The following is a 17,306-nucleotide window of genomic DNA, read 5'->3' on the forward strand; positions in this document are numbered from 1 at the left end:
ACTCCACCGCCGTCGGAAAGCTGACATGACTTGGCCGCTGCTCGTTCCTCAAGCTCAACGCCTTGGATTCCCATTTCCAAACCCTGCCACTTGCCCTCGTAGTTCTATAAAACCGAGCCTGGCTGTTGAAGAGCTTATAGTTGTTTGGTCTCAACGAAAGCCATATTCGCTCACTGGCTTTTCCTCTTCTCCATCAATGCTTACCCAAAGCATGTCTCCACTAAGCAAGAGGTTCAAACTCATTCTAGTTGTTCTTTTATTGTTTGTTGAAGCTATTTGATTGACTTTTGCTTTTAAGCCTCTGCGATAATCTATTACTTGGTGATGCATCTTAGTCTCTCGGTTTGTTATCAAAATCTTACTTTGGAATGACTAATTATATCAATAATAAACCCTAAAATTTCTTGGTTTGTGATAATTATATTCATTATTAACCAAACCCTAACACAGACTTTATTGCTCATACATGATAAAATTCCTAGAGTATTGTTATCATGTAGATTTCGTCAAATCCTATTCGGTGGAAATTTAGATGGTATTGATGTTAAAGTTGGGTTTGGATAAATCTGTTTTGGGCTTTATTTGATGATGAGAATGTAAGGTTTTTAGTCATTAATTAGGGCTGTCCCGCCGCACTAATATAATTGCTTTTGGTTTGTTTTGGTTCTCTCGTCCTTGGCAGAGTCTCTCTTTCTCTCTTGCCAAGAGATTACAAGTCTGGATGGCAGTTGGAGAAGGAGTGGGAGGAAGCAGAGAAAGCAAGAAAGAGAAATCTAGCTTTTGGAGTACATGATGTGGATGAATGGGGTGTAGACCCTGGCGATGGAGACGACAATGATTCGTTGCCTTTTGTATATTTCATTTGTAGGCAGCCTTTTGTTGATCTTGGGCCACAGTGATGTCAATATGGACAAATCGTGGAAGACATTGCTAACTGGTTTCAGGAGGTGGGATGTCGAACATGTAAATTGGGAGCAAATGAGGCGGGTCATGGGCTCGCAAAGTTGGCGGCTAATGTAATCACTGATAGAATATGGATGGAGAAGACCCCAGTAGTATTCATGATATTGTACTTTTAGAGCAATTTGCTCTTCTTGTTTAGAGTTTTTTGCTCTAGATGATTTTTCTGGAATGAATAAAATTGTATTTCCAAAAAAAGAAAAAGTGCAAGCATTATTTCTGTGAGCATTGCTCATTGAAGGTAATCCCTTCTATATCCACTTATAAATTATGGTGCATAATCAGTCTGAGATTTGTAACATTCCAAAAACTTAGAACATATCATGAACTTTATGCGTGTTTCTTTAGTTTGCTGCATATTTAACTGCCAATATAGCTAATGCTCGCTTTTTATCAAAGATTTTGGACATACCCATCGGGCTCTTCTGTGTTCCTTCAATCACACCAATGACATTCTGAATTGTCCAACCTATCATTTGCCTTCCCTGAAAACAACATCCGAAGTAACAATTTAGCAGCTATCAGTAGCCCTTGGTTCAGGTTTGTTTTGTCTGATTGTATTATAGGGCTAGATTGGTGTTTTTCTACAATAATTAAGGTATCAATTTTATTTGCTACAGAGTTTTTGTATTCACAATTAACTCATTTATTAAATGAACCAAATCCGTGTCAAGTCTATCCAAGCCAACCCCCCGAACGTGTTCGTGACCAGCTCTTAACGGTTAACTGCCTTGAATGTTCCAGAACCACGTTCCCCTTCAACTATCATTTCTGGTTTGATCTCATGGATTCTGGACTGATTTAACAGCAACAGCTCAAAAATATTGAATTCAGCTATTCCAATCCAATATCTGTGTTGACTTTGTTTCACCTTTTGGCGGAAGCTTTGACTCATGGGCCTGGCTGTAGCCTTTAGATTGTACACCCCGTTGGTTTAACATTCATGGGCTTGCTCGGGGAAAAATATGTTTTATATTTGATGGGCTTATATTGTTTGGCCCAAACGTCTGTGATTAAGAGCCTTGTGAAAGTCCAAATGCTAGCAAATATAAGCAAGACTGACAAGCCCAAATTCAAAAAGTGGTTTTCTTCTCTTTTTCTTTTTTCTTTTTAAAATTATCTTCACACTCATCATACCAACTTTTTTTTTTTAAAAAAAAAAAATTCCTGAATAACAATTTCAAAGACTCTCTCTCCCCTAATAAAATTGGCCAATAAATTATTTTGTAGACTTCGCAGTGCATTTAGAGTAATTCTAGAAGTCTTACTTGTGTTCTACTAAGAATGATGTGGCTATTAAAATCACCATTGAACTTATAATTGATCATTATTAAATTTTGATCAAATGTTGATTTTAATAGCCACATCATTTTTAGTAGAAAACAAGTAAAACACAAATAAGCCTTATAGAATTACTCGTGTATTTGGGTTGCAAGAATAAAGATTATTTATATATGTCAAAAGCCATAATATCGCGTGCAATAGATTCTATTATTGGCTTTACTTAAACAAATAAAAATTATTTTTCAATACTTTCACAAGCTATCTTGCATCAATTTTTGTTAGAATGTGGGTGTTTCCGTATTGGGACTATTTATTATTATTATTATTATTATTTATTAGAATATTTAACCATTTAGGTTAATCAAATCTTTACATACTTTTATTTTCTTCACCGACCATAGTTTTCATATATTGTTATAATATTAATTAAATAATCAAATTCGTCTCTTTATATTAACTTAAATTTTTTTGAGATAAGTGATGATTTAATATTGGAATAATCCTACATATTACATTCCATTTTACTCTCATTCCATTGGGTTAATGTGACAGTACTCATCATAATCTAAGGCCTAATTAGCACTGCCAGATCAACTCAGTGAGAGAGAGGATGAAGTGAGTGTGTAGTATGATACAAAAGGAGAGGTTGTGAGTTGAGTGTAAAAATATTTATTAAATAATAAAATTTATTGTTTCCTATTAACTTTGAGATAAGATTTGTTTTGACCGTTTTTATTATGAATAAGTTTTTTTGTTAAAAAAAAATTGGGTTGAAAAAAATTCTCTTAATTGAGTCTATTAAATTGTTATGTTCAAAATACATGTAATTTTTACGTATATTTTGGAGATATTTCAATTTAATAGATTATCTTTATAGATAATATTAAAAATAGGGATTATAATTTAAATATTAAAGACAAGTATTATTTTTTGAATAGTTTATTCTATTTAGTGTTTTATTTGTACTATTCGTTGTAATTATCTATTTAAAGAAATTAATAAATTAAATTAATCAAAAAGTTAATGTCAAATCTTGGGTTAAATCATACACAATATAGCGAGAAAGTACGTTTCCCAAGGAAACACACAGGATCGCTTCGTGGGTTCTAGTTTTATCCCCCACGTTTGACGTTTGTGGAGTTGTGGTGGGCAATAGATATTACTTGTCACTACAAAAAAAAATAAAGTACCTGAAAACGGACAGACAGTAGCTTCCGTAAAATAGATTCTTTCCCTTCGGCAAAGGAGTTCGTTTCCTTTTGCTTCTCTAGCTGCTTTGCTTCCTCTACGTTCTCGTCTGAGCAAGTCACGGATTCTACTGCTTCATTGCGCCAAAGCTCTGTTTTTTCGAGATGGGTCTGTGGGATTCCTTGCTCAATTGGCTCCGGAGGTGACTCCTTTCCCTTGTTCCTCTTCTTGTTTTCTGCTTTTGATTTTGTGGATTTTGCTTTGTTGGAATTATGTTGCCGTTTGTTTTGGTTTGCCGAGAAAACTCGGGTAAAACTTAGTGAAGTTTCATTGTGTTTTTGTCGGTACTCCACAGAAAACGAAGAAGTTAATTTAATAATTGTACAAAGATTTCTTTTCAGTGGATTTATGTCTATCTGTGTGTTTGTTAGTTCATAGCTTCCAACTTGGTGTTCTGATAGTGTGAGGTGCATAATATGTGGGGGAACTTTTAAAATAAATGATATCCTATCTTCATGCCTAGGGAAAAAAAAAATAGATATCCTATCTTAACAAAAAATGTGAAACACCAGAAAATTAAAAAGTTGGATAATGCAATGGGATTTTTAAATTTGCCTCCTAGTACTGGATTTGTTAATTGTGAACTTTATGCATTTTAGTTAATCTCTTTCAATGAAAATTCATATATTTCCATAGTTTCATCGCAGCTTTGAAGTTCTATTCGTTATTTCGTCATACCAAAACAAAGAACAAAGTGAGAGTGGTGGCATAATGGAAAACTTAGATCTCTTTGTATATGCCTGTTTGGTTGCTGAGAATAAGAGTTAATATGTTTGATAATGATTTTGAAAAGTGTTTTTTTTTTCCCTGGTTTCAAAATTGTTTTGATGTGATATAATGGTAAGAAGTGTTTTTTGATGAAGTCCACTTGACTAGTGTTTTGTGTCTTGAAAAGTGTTTTGTGTTTTGAATTGTTTGTGGATGATTTTGAGAAAAGAGTGTTTTTGGTTTTGAAAGCAGAAAAGTATTGTAAAAGATGTTATCAAACGAGGTAGGTAAATGGCTTGGAGAATAGATGTTTTCAGGCTTACACCGACACACAAATCCATGTCAATGGTTTTACTTTTTTTTTTTTTATTACCCGTTTTTCCTCCATTACAAAGCAAAATCAACAAGAAGAACAGCAACAAATTAAAATTTCTATTTTTTTGCCTCAGATCCTTGGAAGCAGAAAGGAAAGTTTAGGGTAGAGGACTTCCAATAGCCTTTCACCATGAACTTAAACTTCATTTGGCCCCCACCCTCCTTGCCCCGTGGGTGCTTTCATGTTTGGATATTCATAATCCAGTTTTTTTGCAATCTCACATTCAAAACATATTCTTTATGGACTGCTTTGTGGACTTGTTCTGGTTTTAATCTAATGTTGAATGTCCTCCATGATCTTGTTGTGACTTTTTAGGAATTCATATTTCCAAAAGTTTGAGAAAATCTGCAAAATGTGAGAGCATATATAAGATAAGTAAAAGTTTCAAGGGGATTTGGATTTCCTTTATTGGCCTGCATTGGGATTTTAATACTGTGAACATCTTTTCTTTAAAAATTGTTCAATATTGCAAATCTAAGAATCTAAATTCAGTAGCTACGAAAGGTAGCCTCTCTATTTCCTGAGGTTGAAAGGTATTTTCTGCAGTTTTATAAGCTTGTTGTAAATAGGTGTATGGTCAATGACATTTATGTAAGATATAGATTTTCGGTATAAAGAATAGCTTATAAAATGTTGTGCAGGGCCTACCCAATGGACACATAGTTTGTTCAATTTTGAGGCTAAAATCAACCAAAACGGAGCGTGTGATATACATTTTCGGTATAAAGAAAAGCTTCACTAGGCTTATGCTTACTTTGCTTTGTCAAACAAGTAACCTTCATTTTATGCGGTGTGGTTTGCAGCCAAAATCCCTTTGGGTTACTTATATTGTTTTATCTTCTCATTATGTTGTTTGTCCCATCTTTCTTTAGTTCTTTCATTCATCTTTGTTACTTCCTTTTCTTTTTCTCTTTGCCACATACTTCTTCCAATAAAATCCAAATCTTATCCCTAAAATGATATACCAAAAAGCACATCCATAGCTTTCCTCTTATAGATACACAATCATTTTATTTTCCAACCCCTTATGGATGAAAGTCAAAAGAATGTGAATTAAGTTTTGAAGAAATAAGTTTATTTGAAAGCAGGTTCAACCTGGCTAAAGAGAAGAGAAGAGAAGCTTATCCGTCATAAAATTTTACTAGATCTATCTGCACGCATCTGTGAGATGATAATAGTTGACAAAGTTGTCCAATAAGAAGCCTGAGTGCTTGAAAGAGATGTTGATGGTACTTATATATAATTTGCTTGCCTAGCCCTTTAATCAACTGAAAGAGATCAATACCAAGATATTCAAGAAAACAAGGATGTCAAAAGCCTTTCCCATAAAATTTAGTTTATTACCAATATTGCAAGTACTACAAATAATGAGTGAAATATTTGGGAGGCTCTTAATCTGTACCTTTAAACTTTGTTTCAAGATCAAATCAGCATCTCCTTTGTTGCACTTCTTTTTAACACCCACGCAAGAATTCTAAGGAGTTTAATAAGGGAAAGTCAGAAACATTAAGTTTTCCGACTTTAATTACACAATCTCCTTTGATATTTTTATGTTGTATCATTCGCCGCCCTTTAAAGATTATCCCATGTTAAAAGTTTTGTACTGCTCTGAGCATGGAGACTGGCTGTTTAATTCCTTGTATCTTAATCTGCTCCAGATATTTTTTTTTTTAAAAAAAAATGCTGTGCTAGATGTGAGGTTTTGTGAATGGAAAATTTCATTGATATGCTTTGATTATACAATGAATCCATGTAGGCATCTTTACTATCACTAGATACTGGTCTATATTGAAGTTGTTTTCTTCTTCTTACTGTGTTTCTGTATATCAGCTTATTCTTTAAACAGGAAATGGAACTTTCCCTCGTTGGCCTTCAGAATGCAGGAAAGACATCTCTTGTCAATGCCATTGCTGTGAGTGAACACATTCTCTGCTATTCCTTCTGCTACTTGCGAGTAGTTTTCTCTTGACATTTTTCCTTTTATTTTTGCCAGACAGGGGGCTACACTGAGGACATGATTCCAACTGTGGGTATCTTTTCCTTGAACAAATTCTGGATTAAGTTTTTTATTATATTTGCTATATATCTTACAAAATGGTTATTAATACTATGAAACCAGGTTGGATTCAATATGCGAAAAGTTACGAAGGGGAATGTAACAATCAAGCTTTGGGACCTTGGAGGTCAAAGGAGGTTCCGTACAATGTGGGAGCGTTACTGCCGCGGTGTTTCTGCAATTCTGTAATGCCTCCAGTCATTAACCTTCTCTCTTTGTTGTATCGAAGTATCTTTCTTTTGTTTTTATTACCCATTAGAATGCCACTTGCTTTTGGTGACATTAACAAATGTCTATCATTGTGCAAGAACAGTATTCTTGACCCTAGGAAACTAAGCCTGACTCAAAACATGACCTATAACTGATAATCTGTATATATCATATTTTTACTACCTTTAGAAGCACACTGAAACTTGAAAGATTGTTTACATGTTTACATCGAAACAATTGAACATTGAACTTTAAAGATTGTTTAAACTCATACAGCATTTAACCAAACTCCTTACTTGTTTCTATTGTTTACATCGAAACAATTGAAAATTGAAACTTGAAAGATGCATTAGATATTTTAGAAGATGGATGGGGTTGACAAAAGCTGGAATCTTACAGAAACTATTCCAAATCCAAATGGTTGCAAGTTATCTATTTCATTAAGAGTGATGCTATTTCGTAAACTGCTATATAACTACTATACAACTTGATAATGTGGCAGTGAAAATTAGTCTTTGAATCAGCACTTGTAAAAATAAAAGGAGAGAACAATGACTGATTTTCATTGCTACATTATTCTAGGTGTATGACAATCGCATAACAGCCTACTATATAGCATTACTCTTTTATTTACTAAAGAGAGCATTGGCAGATGCTGCATAATTTTGGGTGTGATAGCCTCAATTTGTCTGATTAAGTCAATTTAAATATTTGATTCAACCATAATTTCTTCTTTGTCTTTGTTTATGATGCAAAGGCAGGTATGTAGTTGATGCTGCTGATAGAGATAGTGTTCCCATATCTCGAAGTGAGCTACATGACCTCTTGATGAAACCTTCCTTAAGTGGAATTCCTTTGCTTGTTCTTGCAAACAAAATTGACAAGTCAGAAGCTCTTTCCCAGCAAGCAATGGTGGATCAGCTGTAAGTTCAGGAATCTTTACAAGAAGTTGTTACCTCAGTCATTTTATTCATGAATTATATTGATGGTGAATTTTGTCTCTAGTTCTCGTTCATATGCGGTTTAGAAATTTTAATGCTTCTGTTGGGTGGTTTCAGAGGCCTTGAATCAATTAAAGACAGAGAGGTCTGCTGCTATATGATCTCGTGCAAGGATTCCATAAACATAGATGTTGTCATTGATTGGCTTATCAAGCACTCAAAAACAGCAAAATGATGCATGGGTTGACTTTCTTTGGTACTTGGATGAAGAACGATCAAGGTCCATGAAGCAAATTTCGTGATAAAAAAACCCTTCCTGGTTGAGTCCCTCCTCCCTCATTTGGTTTTAGCTGTGCCCCAAATAAGTGCTTTGTACATACTTAGACAATTGAAGCCAGTCTTACATGCATTATCTGTTTTCCTTTTATATTTGAATTGTTCCTTTCCAAATGTTTTTGAATTTTGCAGAGGATATAGATAGTGCCACTAACTTCATCAGCTGATGTTTGGATTTTTTTTTTTTTTTTTTTTTTTTTGTAATTCACTTTTATCAAATACTTTCCTCCCAGCTCCAATTACCACATTGGCTTATGATGACCAGTATCATAAAATGAGGTACATTTTGATTTACTGATTTCCCTGTTATTGCTGCACATGAATTGTTTACTGGCAGATTTGAGCATTGATGCTCTTAAATGGAAAGTCCAATGGGTATTGAATAGCATTGCTGCATTTTGCATATAGCCTTTGAAATGAGTCTGTGTTTCTTTTTTTTGATAACCGGGATATTCGGGGCTTCGCCCCAACTAGATCCCCGGGAAACCGTGCAAAGAGTCCATCACGTTTCTAACAGTATTAACATGTATGAACAAGTTAGCCACCATCATTTAATAACGTTTGGATCTGATCTTTAAGAACTCAACAATCTTCTGTAATTAGACTTGCACTAGAAAACACAGTTCAATCAGGTCAAGTGGAAAACAAATAATTTCTTTCTGAGATAATTTTGCATCCCAGTTGTTGACCTGCAGAATGCAGGAATTGCTGCGTTTGATATATCAAAGCAAAATAGAACTTATGGAGTGGGGTTTTTACATGAATTTCCAGGGAAAGATTGTCAAAATACTATGAAAAGTAATGCCCTTCTAATACCATATTTCTCTGAATTTCTCGAGGATATCATGAGCGTGGGAGTACTGAATAAAACTTGAGCTTTTTACGGGACTTTAATGGCATCAGATCTTTTTATGATTTGATGAAATGCTACAAATCAACTCTTGGATCACTGGGCTGGTTATAAAAGAGTTTGATCATTGCTATTTTATAGAGGAATGAAACATATAAAAAATAAATAAACAAATCAGAATCTCTACTTTTTATAAAGATAACTTTTTGTACGTTATAATATATTCTTTACTTTTGACTAAAGCAAAGCTCTTTAATCACCGTTACTTACTTCACTTTGGAATAAAATAAAGTTCTTTTACTATTATTAGCAAGCAGATTCTTTGCTTTTTACAAAATAGTTTACCAAGCTTTTCGCATATATGATGTCGTCATTCCAACTGGTCAATAAGAATGTGATGTTTTATGTTGTCTAGTTAAGGTGTTGAGATAGGACTTTGACTATCATTAAGATGACCTAGGGTTTCTATGCCATCTATATTAATAAAGACAAATCATTATGGCAAGTCAATATTTGTTTATTGCTGCCCAGTCTTCAAGCAAATCTTTAATTTTTCTGATTTGATATGCCCTCCTCATAAATTAATTGGAATTTCAGTAACAAACAATCTATTACCGTACACTTGTTGATGGTTAATTCTCTAATTTCCTTTACTTTGTCGAACAAAATAATAGAACTTTGCACTCGATAATTTGTTTCTTATACAAATGCAAGGTCTAAAGAATAACCATTCTTTTTTCAGAGAATTATTCTTCATCTATTTCTTTTAAGTACAAGATCTGATAAGGTTGGAAGAATTTATCAAGGGTCATAATTTGCACATATTTCGTTCTCAACCCATCATCAATATGAGCTCTAAGTTTCCTTCATAACAATTGACTTTGAAAAGTTCCAACATTATAATGTGTTTGGTCAAGGTAGATGAACAGGACTTTTTTTCTTTTTTTTTTTTAAATAACGAAAAGTAAAAGAAGTAGAAACCCTTTGTTAAGTATAAATGAACTTTTAGGAAAGAAGATGCATTCCAATTCAATCGGCACATAAAGACGGAGTTTCTGAGACCTACCTATCCCAAATAGGCAGAACTCGTACTTTAGGCTGCTTAGAGCATGTGAGTTCTGCAACTTCTTTTTTTGTATGTTATCTGAATTACAATTCAATTCAAACACATCAATTTTAAATAATAATTTGATTCTACCGGGCTAATGTGGCGGTGTCATCAATTTGATAATAATTTTAAAAAATCCTTGATTAAGAGAAGTTCGTCCATCATCTTCTGTGTTGATCATATATGACTCAATAAGAAAATGCGATTTATACGCCATTGTGACGAGGGAGATCTTATTGGCGAGGTTTGTTGAGGACATGCATAAAACGTGGCGGCCACTATTCCACATACAGCTGTGCAACCGGCCGCTCAGTCAATATTGACATAAAATAATTTATAAAGTATTGGCTAAATCATAGTTAAGTCGATTAAAACAGAAAATTCATAGTATACACCAAAAATGCATAGGTTTTTATGTTGTTTTGGTTACAGGTGGAAGAAGCAGAGAACATATACCTTTAAATGCCTAGAAAAATGACAGGTTCTCATGGTCCAATTACGATTAGGATCCACTCCTCTGTGACACTATTTTACTATTATGATTTTATTTTCTTGGATCTAACCGTGCATATAGTGTCGTATCATTTATTTATTTTTAAATAATATGACAACATAAACACTATGTAGTAATAGTAATATATATACCATTAATTTTACTATATTTAATATTGACCATAAAATAATTCATGAAGAGAATCCTATTCCCATGTGATTAGTCAATTTTCGTGCAATCCCCCATAGTGCACATGATAACAAGGTCACTTGCTTTGAAATTAAACAAAGAGTAATGTTACTTCTTATACTCATTTCATATTAGTTGATAAAATAGTGATTTTTAGCACACCGGCGTGCTTGAACAGTAAGCACGCCGGTGTTAAAATATTATTATTATTTTTTTTTTTTACTGTTCAAATATTATTTTAATAATATTTTAACAACGGCGTGCTTACTGTTCAAGCACGTCGGTGTGCTAAAAATCACTATTCTAATTGATATGATATGTTTTAAGTAGTTTTTTTTTTTTTTTTTTTTGTATTTTGTATATGGCTGAAATGAAAAGACAATTAGAATATATCATATCAACCATTGTAAAATGAGTGTTGAGAGTATCCTTAATTAAATGAATAATTTACTACACAACATGGCCACCTTGGTTGGACCTTGAGGATCGAAGGGGACCATTCTTTAAGCACATTTAAGGGAATTTATTTCTTTCTTTCTTGTGGAAAAATAATCATAATAATCAAAAGAGACATGCTATGGGACTCAAAATATCTAATAATAATTTTGAAAAGTAAAAGAATGAGAGAAGAACCATAGAAAATAATAATAATAATTTCTATGATAAAGAGACCATTTTGTGAATGTTCTAAAGTGTGACTCGTAACCAAACATTCTTAAAGCATGTTTAAGGCATTTCTTCTCCCGATTTCACTTTCTATCGAACGAAATAGACGATGAATAAATGTTAGATTTATGTTCCTTCCGGGAATATAATCATAATAATCACAATATCATTTTCTGAAATGTTTTCAAATAGTGACATCTAACCTAACATTTTAATACCGTTGGAAGTATCATGATATCTAACTTCAATTTCTCTCCTCTTGCCTTTCAAACTAACCTAACAACTCAGTTTCAACAAATTATAGTTGTACCGGAAGCAAAAGCAACAATAAGGTTAAAATAGGAGGATAATTATCTTGGAATATGAGTAAAGTGTTACCGGGAATATAAGAAGTTAGAATAGAATGATGATTTTTATTAAATTTTTTTTAGGATTATTTTATCATTAGGGAATAACTATTATTTTTTATAGAGAAATAGCTAGTAGACATTTTAAGAAAATAACTATTCCTTAAGAATAATTATTCCTAATGACCAATGATGGATCCAGGAGGGACCGGGAGTGGCCCTGGTCCACCACCAAATCATAAGAAAAAAAAAATTTAGGCAAAAAGAAAATTAATATTTTTTTTGTCTATTAGTCCCTCCCAAAATATTTTTGGCCCTTGATCCCTCCCCAAATTGAAACCTGGGTCGGTCCCTGCTAATGACCATGCCCGACCAAACTATAAAATAACTATTCCGTTCCGATATCTAATCCTACGTATACGGTATACCAAATATAACCTACATAAATTATAAAATTGTGAGTATGATTGTGGATCGGTCCGGCACAAAATAACTTTCATTCACAGCAAGGGAAACATGTGAATTCCTAAAATATAAACAGCAATATAATATAAAATAAAATATAGCTGCAAAAGAAAAGCCTCTACTGTGAAAGATATTAAAGGAGAAAGAAAAGCATGGTCAGTTCACAAAGAAAGGATGAACCCCAATAATATTATGACAGTCAAAGCACCAATTAGTAATGAAAGCACCGGATTAAGCGTGCTGAAATGGGGCACGAGTGAGAGATCGATGTTCTCTGCTAATCCTTTTTCCTCTTTTGCGTAAGGCATTTAGCCTCTTTTTTTCTTTTTCTTTTTCTTTTTCTTTTCCCCTTTGACTCCCATTTAAACGGATTGCATCTACTAATAACAAATGCTCACCAGAAAGAAAATTTCCTACTTATTACAAAGAGAAAAGAAAATTTTCCTAAGATTTTGAAAGGGGTTTCCCGTTGTAATTAATCAGTTTGTTGGGTAATATCGGGTCCCAATTCCTAGCATTGAGAAAGCAAGACTCGGTAAACGATTCCAAATCAAACCATCAAATGGTTCAAGATCCACTGCCTTGCGTCTCCAACATCTCAACTTCATAAAAACATCGAGAAAGCAAGAGTTGGTGAACAAGTCCAATTCAAACCATAAAACGGTTTAACGACATTTGCATATTACCAAATAGGGTTGTATTATTTGCCATACCCCCCATCCTACCCTCATCTCATTTGGGTGACGTGGCAGTGCCCATTTCTTTATGAGAAATGCTTGGCTTCACTAAAAAGTCAATCTTTTGACAATTTTAATCCAAGGTGGCATGACATATTTTAAAATTAATAGATTTTAAACAATTAATTAATAGATTTCTGGAAAATGGGTTATGCCACCTAAAATTAAAATGGTCAAAAGATGGACTTTTTAATGAAGCTAAGCATTTCTCTTTCTTTCTCCTACCACATTAGCCTAGTGAAATAAGAGTATGACAAATATAATTTTTCTACGAAAATTTTGTGTTAGACAGAAGGGATTAAGCTTTTAAGAGAGAGAGAGAGAGAGAGAGAGATTGCAGTAAAATTGCAAATTTTGAAATGCAACTGAAGCTTCTTGTTAGAACAATCTTTTCAAAGGGTTTCACGCATGTTGATTAACAAACATGTATTTTGTAATTAATGGAAAATAATTGTCATGGTCGTCTAGTTCTAGCAGTCTGATTGAGCACTTATTTTAGGTATCATGTGCCAAGTTCGCCATCAAGGGACCACATTGCACTTATTATTCATTTTCTCTTTTATTATTCTTCTATCTTTTTACTTTTTAAAATTACTATTAGATTAGTGAAGCCATATGGGTCATACACATCAACCCCACATATTAGATCTGTGGGGCCAATGTGTAGATACATTTAATTTTGAAAACTTTCCAATAATAACATCTCAACTTAGGAACCAGATAAAGCCAACAATCGTGTTACGAGGAAGCAACTCAAACATCTCAATCTAACTGCAGCACTGTACCCAAATAGAGCAATGTAACAGTTGTTCACAATCCTCACTAAACCAGATGAAAATAATAAGATTGAAATTCCCCCAAGAAATGAAATGTATAAACGAAGGGGGATAAAGAAAGCTCGTACTATGCAAATGGGGTAAAGGCAAAGAGATTAAAGAACAAGGAAGAGATAAGGGACAACGCGGAGTTGATTCTTGTACAAGAAAACCCACGAATAAACAAACAAATAAAGCACTAAATTTCGTGTGATGGAAGATTGCTGATCTTCTTCTTTAATACTATGCTGAAGATGGCGGTGCACCTTCAACCGAGTAAAGCTGTGCTGAAGATGGCTGTGACAGCCCGTGATCATCTTGATCACTAAACAAAACACGATCTGCGTCTAGTTCTCGCTGCGAGCTAGATCGACAGAGATCCTCGATTCGGCTTGTCACCTCTGCCATTGAAGGACGCTTATCAGGGTACTGAGCTGTACATTCAAGAGCTATTTGTAGGAGCTGAACCATCTCCTCCTCAACACTTTGGTACCTGAGAAGCTCAATGTCAAACACCTCAGAAGTCCACTCCTCTCGGACAACAGACTGGACCCATCTGGGGAGGTCTACGCCATCCTCATTTAGCAAAGCATGAGTGGGAGGCTTCCCTGTAAGCAACTCCAGAATTAGTACACCAAAGCTGTAAACATCTGCTTTTTGGGATACTTTGCGAGCGTCTGTGACTTCTGGGGCACGGTAGCCATCAATGCGGTTGGGAGTAAAGGTGGGGAGCGCAAGACGGGCAAGGCCGAAGTCCGAGACACGAGCTTCGTAGGATTCGGTGAGGAGGATGTTTGATGACTTGATGTTACCATGGGAGATTGTCGGGCCATGGGAGTGTAGGAATGCAATCGCGTGGGCAGCTCCAAGAGCAATGCCAGACCTGGTTTCCCAATTCAATGGAGTCCTCACAGACCCTCTGCTTCCTGCAATGAAATAATGGGGAAACAAACGAGATTAAAGGCAGTAAACCAGGCAAAATCCAGCATTGGAGGAAACAGAAACACAAAGCAAACTCAATTCAATTGTGTATACACAGCAAAATGAACCAAAGTCAGCAAAGTTTGAACTCAAAGCAAGCACAACACTACATGAAAGAATAGTGTGTATGCACAATTGCAGCTGCATACAGGCACAAAACCATTTCCTCAGGTCATTTCAAAAGAATGCTAACTATCCATACATGAAAATTTGAAGTTCAGAACATTGATAATCCAACCAAAGTACTGTATGTCTGCATCTTTTCATAGAAATAGTAAAGTTGACCAACTAGCAAGTATGATGTGGGTTTCCAACAAATTACAAACTATAAAGTGTACATGGTAAATGATTTGGGAATTGTCTCTAATAGGTTTGATTGTCTAGAACTCATGATTAACATAACATTTCATCACGAACACAGATACCATCAATTTCTCACAAATTAATCCAAGGTCAGTTTTGGAGATGCATAACAAAAACATTGGAGGAGATATAATATAATGAGAACTGCGGATAATCATTAGCCAAGTAAAATAACGATGGCATATTGCAGAGACATGATGATAGGAAAACAGGAATGCAAGCATACCCACATAAAAAGAAAATAGTAATAATAATAATAAGTCTACAGTGATAGGAAGTAATGTCCCTAAAGAGTTAGCACAAGAGAAACATAATCAAACCCACAAGCATCAAATTGGCCAAAAAGGGAAGAAACCAAATTATAACAACGAAATGCTCACCATGCAAAAGTGCAGATAAGCTTCCCAAGGGTAAGCAATTATAAACAAGAAGTCTCTCCTCCTTGCTGTAATAATACGCCCTTAGTGGGACCAAATTGACATGAACGGTCCTCCCAATCTCGTCGATCCTTTCCCTGAATTCCTTCTCCGACACAGTCACTTCCTTCAACCTCTTCACCACCACAGCCATCCCTGACTCCAAAGTGGCCTTATAAGACGTTCCAAACGTCCCCTTCCCGAGTACCTCCGCGGATGCTCTCAACAAATCCTCCAAATCAAACATCGTCCCGACATTCCCAAAGAACACCAAACTCTTACTTCCACCCCCCCTCACACTCCCTTTCGAATACTCAGCACTCGCACTCGTACTCTCGCTCTCCACCAAAGACTTCTCCCTCGGAATCTCAGCCTCGCCGCGCTTAGCCGCCGCCAAATCCTTGGAATCCGATTTCCCACCACTCCTCCTCTGACACAAAAAGATTAAAACAACCACAATGAGCGCGAAACCAACAAACGACCCGATCACAATCCCGGCAATCGCTCCACCGGACAACTTGCTCTTGCTCTTGCTCTTGCTCCCACTCCCACTCCCACTCCCAGGGCAGGCCGGCAATGGGTTTCCACAAAGCGAATTGCCTTCAAAAGCGCTGGCGGGCTGAGTCGAAAGCTGTTCCGGCACCGGCCCAGTTAACCGATTGAAAGAAACATTGAACTGGACCAGAGTTCGGATATCAATATCAGGAATCGACCCAGTGAGATTGTTACTCTCCAGAAACAGAATACCCAACCTGGTCAGATTGTTAATCCGAGGCGAAATGTCCCCGGAAAAGTTATTGTTAGCGAGAATCAGCCGCTCCAGGCTCTGCATATCGTACATGAACCCCGGGATTTCACCGGAGAATAAATTATTCTGCAAAAACAGGTTCTGGAGGAGAGCGAGGTTGACGAAGTCAACGGGTATGGGCCCGGATAGCGCGTTGGCGCGGAGCGAGAGCGTGGTGAGTTGGGTCAGGTTCCCAATCCCCAGAGGCAGCTGCCCCACTAGGCCAGTCCCGGGGAGGCGCAGCTCGGTGACCCGCTCCTTCTGGCACGTGACGCCGGTCCACGAGCACGGATTCGTGTCGGTGATGTTCCAGAGCAGCAAGCGTCCTTTAACGACGCCACGGAGCGCCAGCAGAGCCGCCCTGTCGGACGCCAGATCTAACGCTCCGCCGGTAGAAACACTGAAACAGATTGACAAAACAAACAGAAGTTGCAGTACTTGCAGCCCCTCCATTGTTGTGGGGCAAAGGAAAAGGGAAAAAATACACACACAGTCCCGTCCCAACACTGTCTCAGAATTCTTACAATGAGAGGGAGACAAGGGTGGCCAGGTAGTTGAGGAGTTGTTTTTTTTTTTTGTAATAAACCCTCGGAAACCAAAGCGAGGGTTAAAAACCTCGTGTGAGAGTTGGCCAAGTCGTTGCCTTGTCTTTTTCTTGTTTTTTAATTTTTGTGTACCTTTTTGACGAGCAAAATGGACAGTGGCTGACTCTGATTAGTAGGAGATCGAGGAAGCTTCTTCCACGCGGAGCTTACAAACACTTCATCAAATCGGATTTGGGATCCCCACCGAAAATAAATATCAAAAGAAAATAAAATAATAATGGGGTTTGGGGCTTCGCTGGGTCTGTGAGTTGTGAGCGGCGCTGTATATATATATATAATCATTTTTCTTGTATTCATTGCTTCAGCTGCAAGCTGGAGCCTCTGTAAATTCTGCTTGCAAAATTGTTTTGCGTTGGGACGGACGG

General features: G+C 36.0%; 3 protein-coding genes across 3 annotated transcripts in view; 2 read left to right on the forward strand and 1 right to left on the reverse strand.

Annotated features, from left to right (window-relative positions):
• LOC132180581 (pentatricopeptide repeat-containing protein At4g39620, chloroplastic) overlaps positions 1–1,163 on the forward strand; it is a 4,146-nt gene extending 2,983 nt beyond the window's left edge. The window contains exon 3 of the mRNA XM_059593458.1: positions 683–1,163. The gene's annotated coding sequence lies outside the window, so the exon portion shown is untranslated. The remainder of the gene's footprint in view (positions 1–682) is intronic.
• Positions 1,164–3,414: 2,251 nt separating this feature from the next.
• On the forward strand, positions 3,415–8,507 carry LOC132181233 (ADP-ribosylation factor-like protein 8c). Its single transcript, XM_059594356.1, has 6 exons — positions 3,415–3,634; positions 6,407–6,488; positions 6,570–6,602; positions 6,696–6,817; positions 7,604–7,765; positions 7,901–8,507. The coding sequence occupies exons 1-6, from the start codon at positions 3,597–3,599 to the stop codon at positions 8,016–8,018; spliced, it is 555 nt and encodes a 184-aa protein (XP_059450339.1). The 5' UTR covers positions 3,415–3,596; the 3' UTR covers positions 8,019–8,507.
• A 5,220-nt stretch (positions 8,508–13,727) lies between these two features.
• Positions 13,728–17,045, reverse strand: LOC132182895 (probable inactive receptor kinase RLK902). The gene is made up of 2 exons (XM_059596262.1): positions 15,514–17,045; positions 13,728–14,715 (listed from the first exon to the last, which is right to left on the reverse strand). The coding sequence occupies exons 1-2, from the start codon at positions 16,787–16,789 to the stop codon at positions 14,033–14,035; spliced, it is 1,959 nt and encodes a 652-aa protein (XP_059452245.1). The 5' UTR covers positions 16,790–17,045; the 3' UTR covers positions 13,728–14,032.
• Positions 17,046–17,306: the final 261 nt, after the last annotated feature.

This window comes from Corylus avellana, chromosome ca5, assembly GCF_901000735.1.
Source record: "Corylus avellana chromosome ca5, CavTom2PMs-1.0".
Taxonomy (NCBI): domain Eukaryota; kingdom Viridiplantae; phylum Streptophyta; class Magnoliopsida; order Fagales; family Betulaceae; genus Corylus; species Corylus avellana.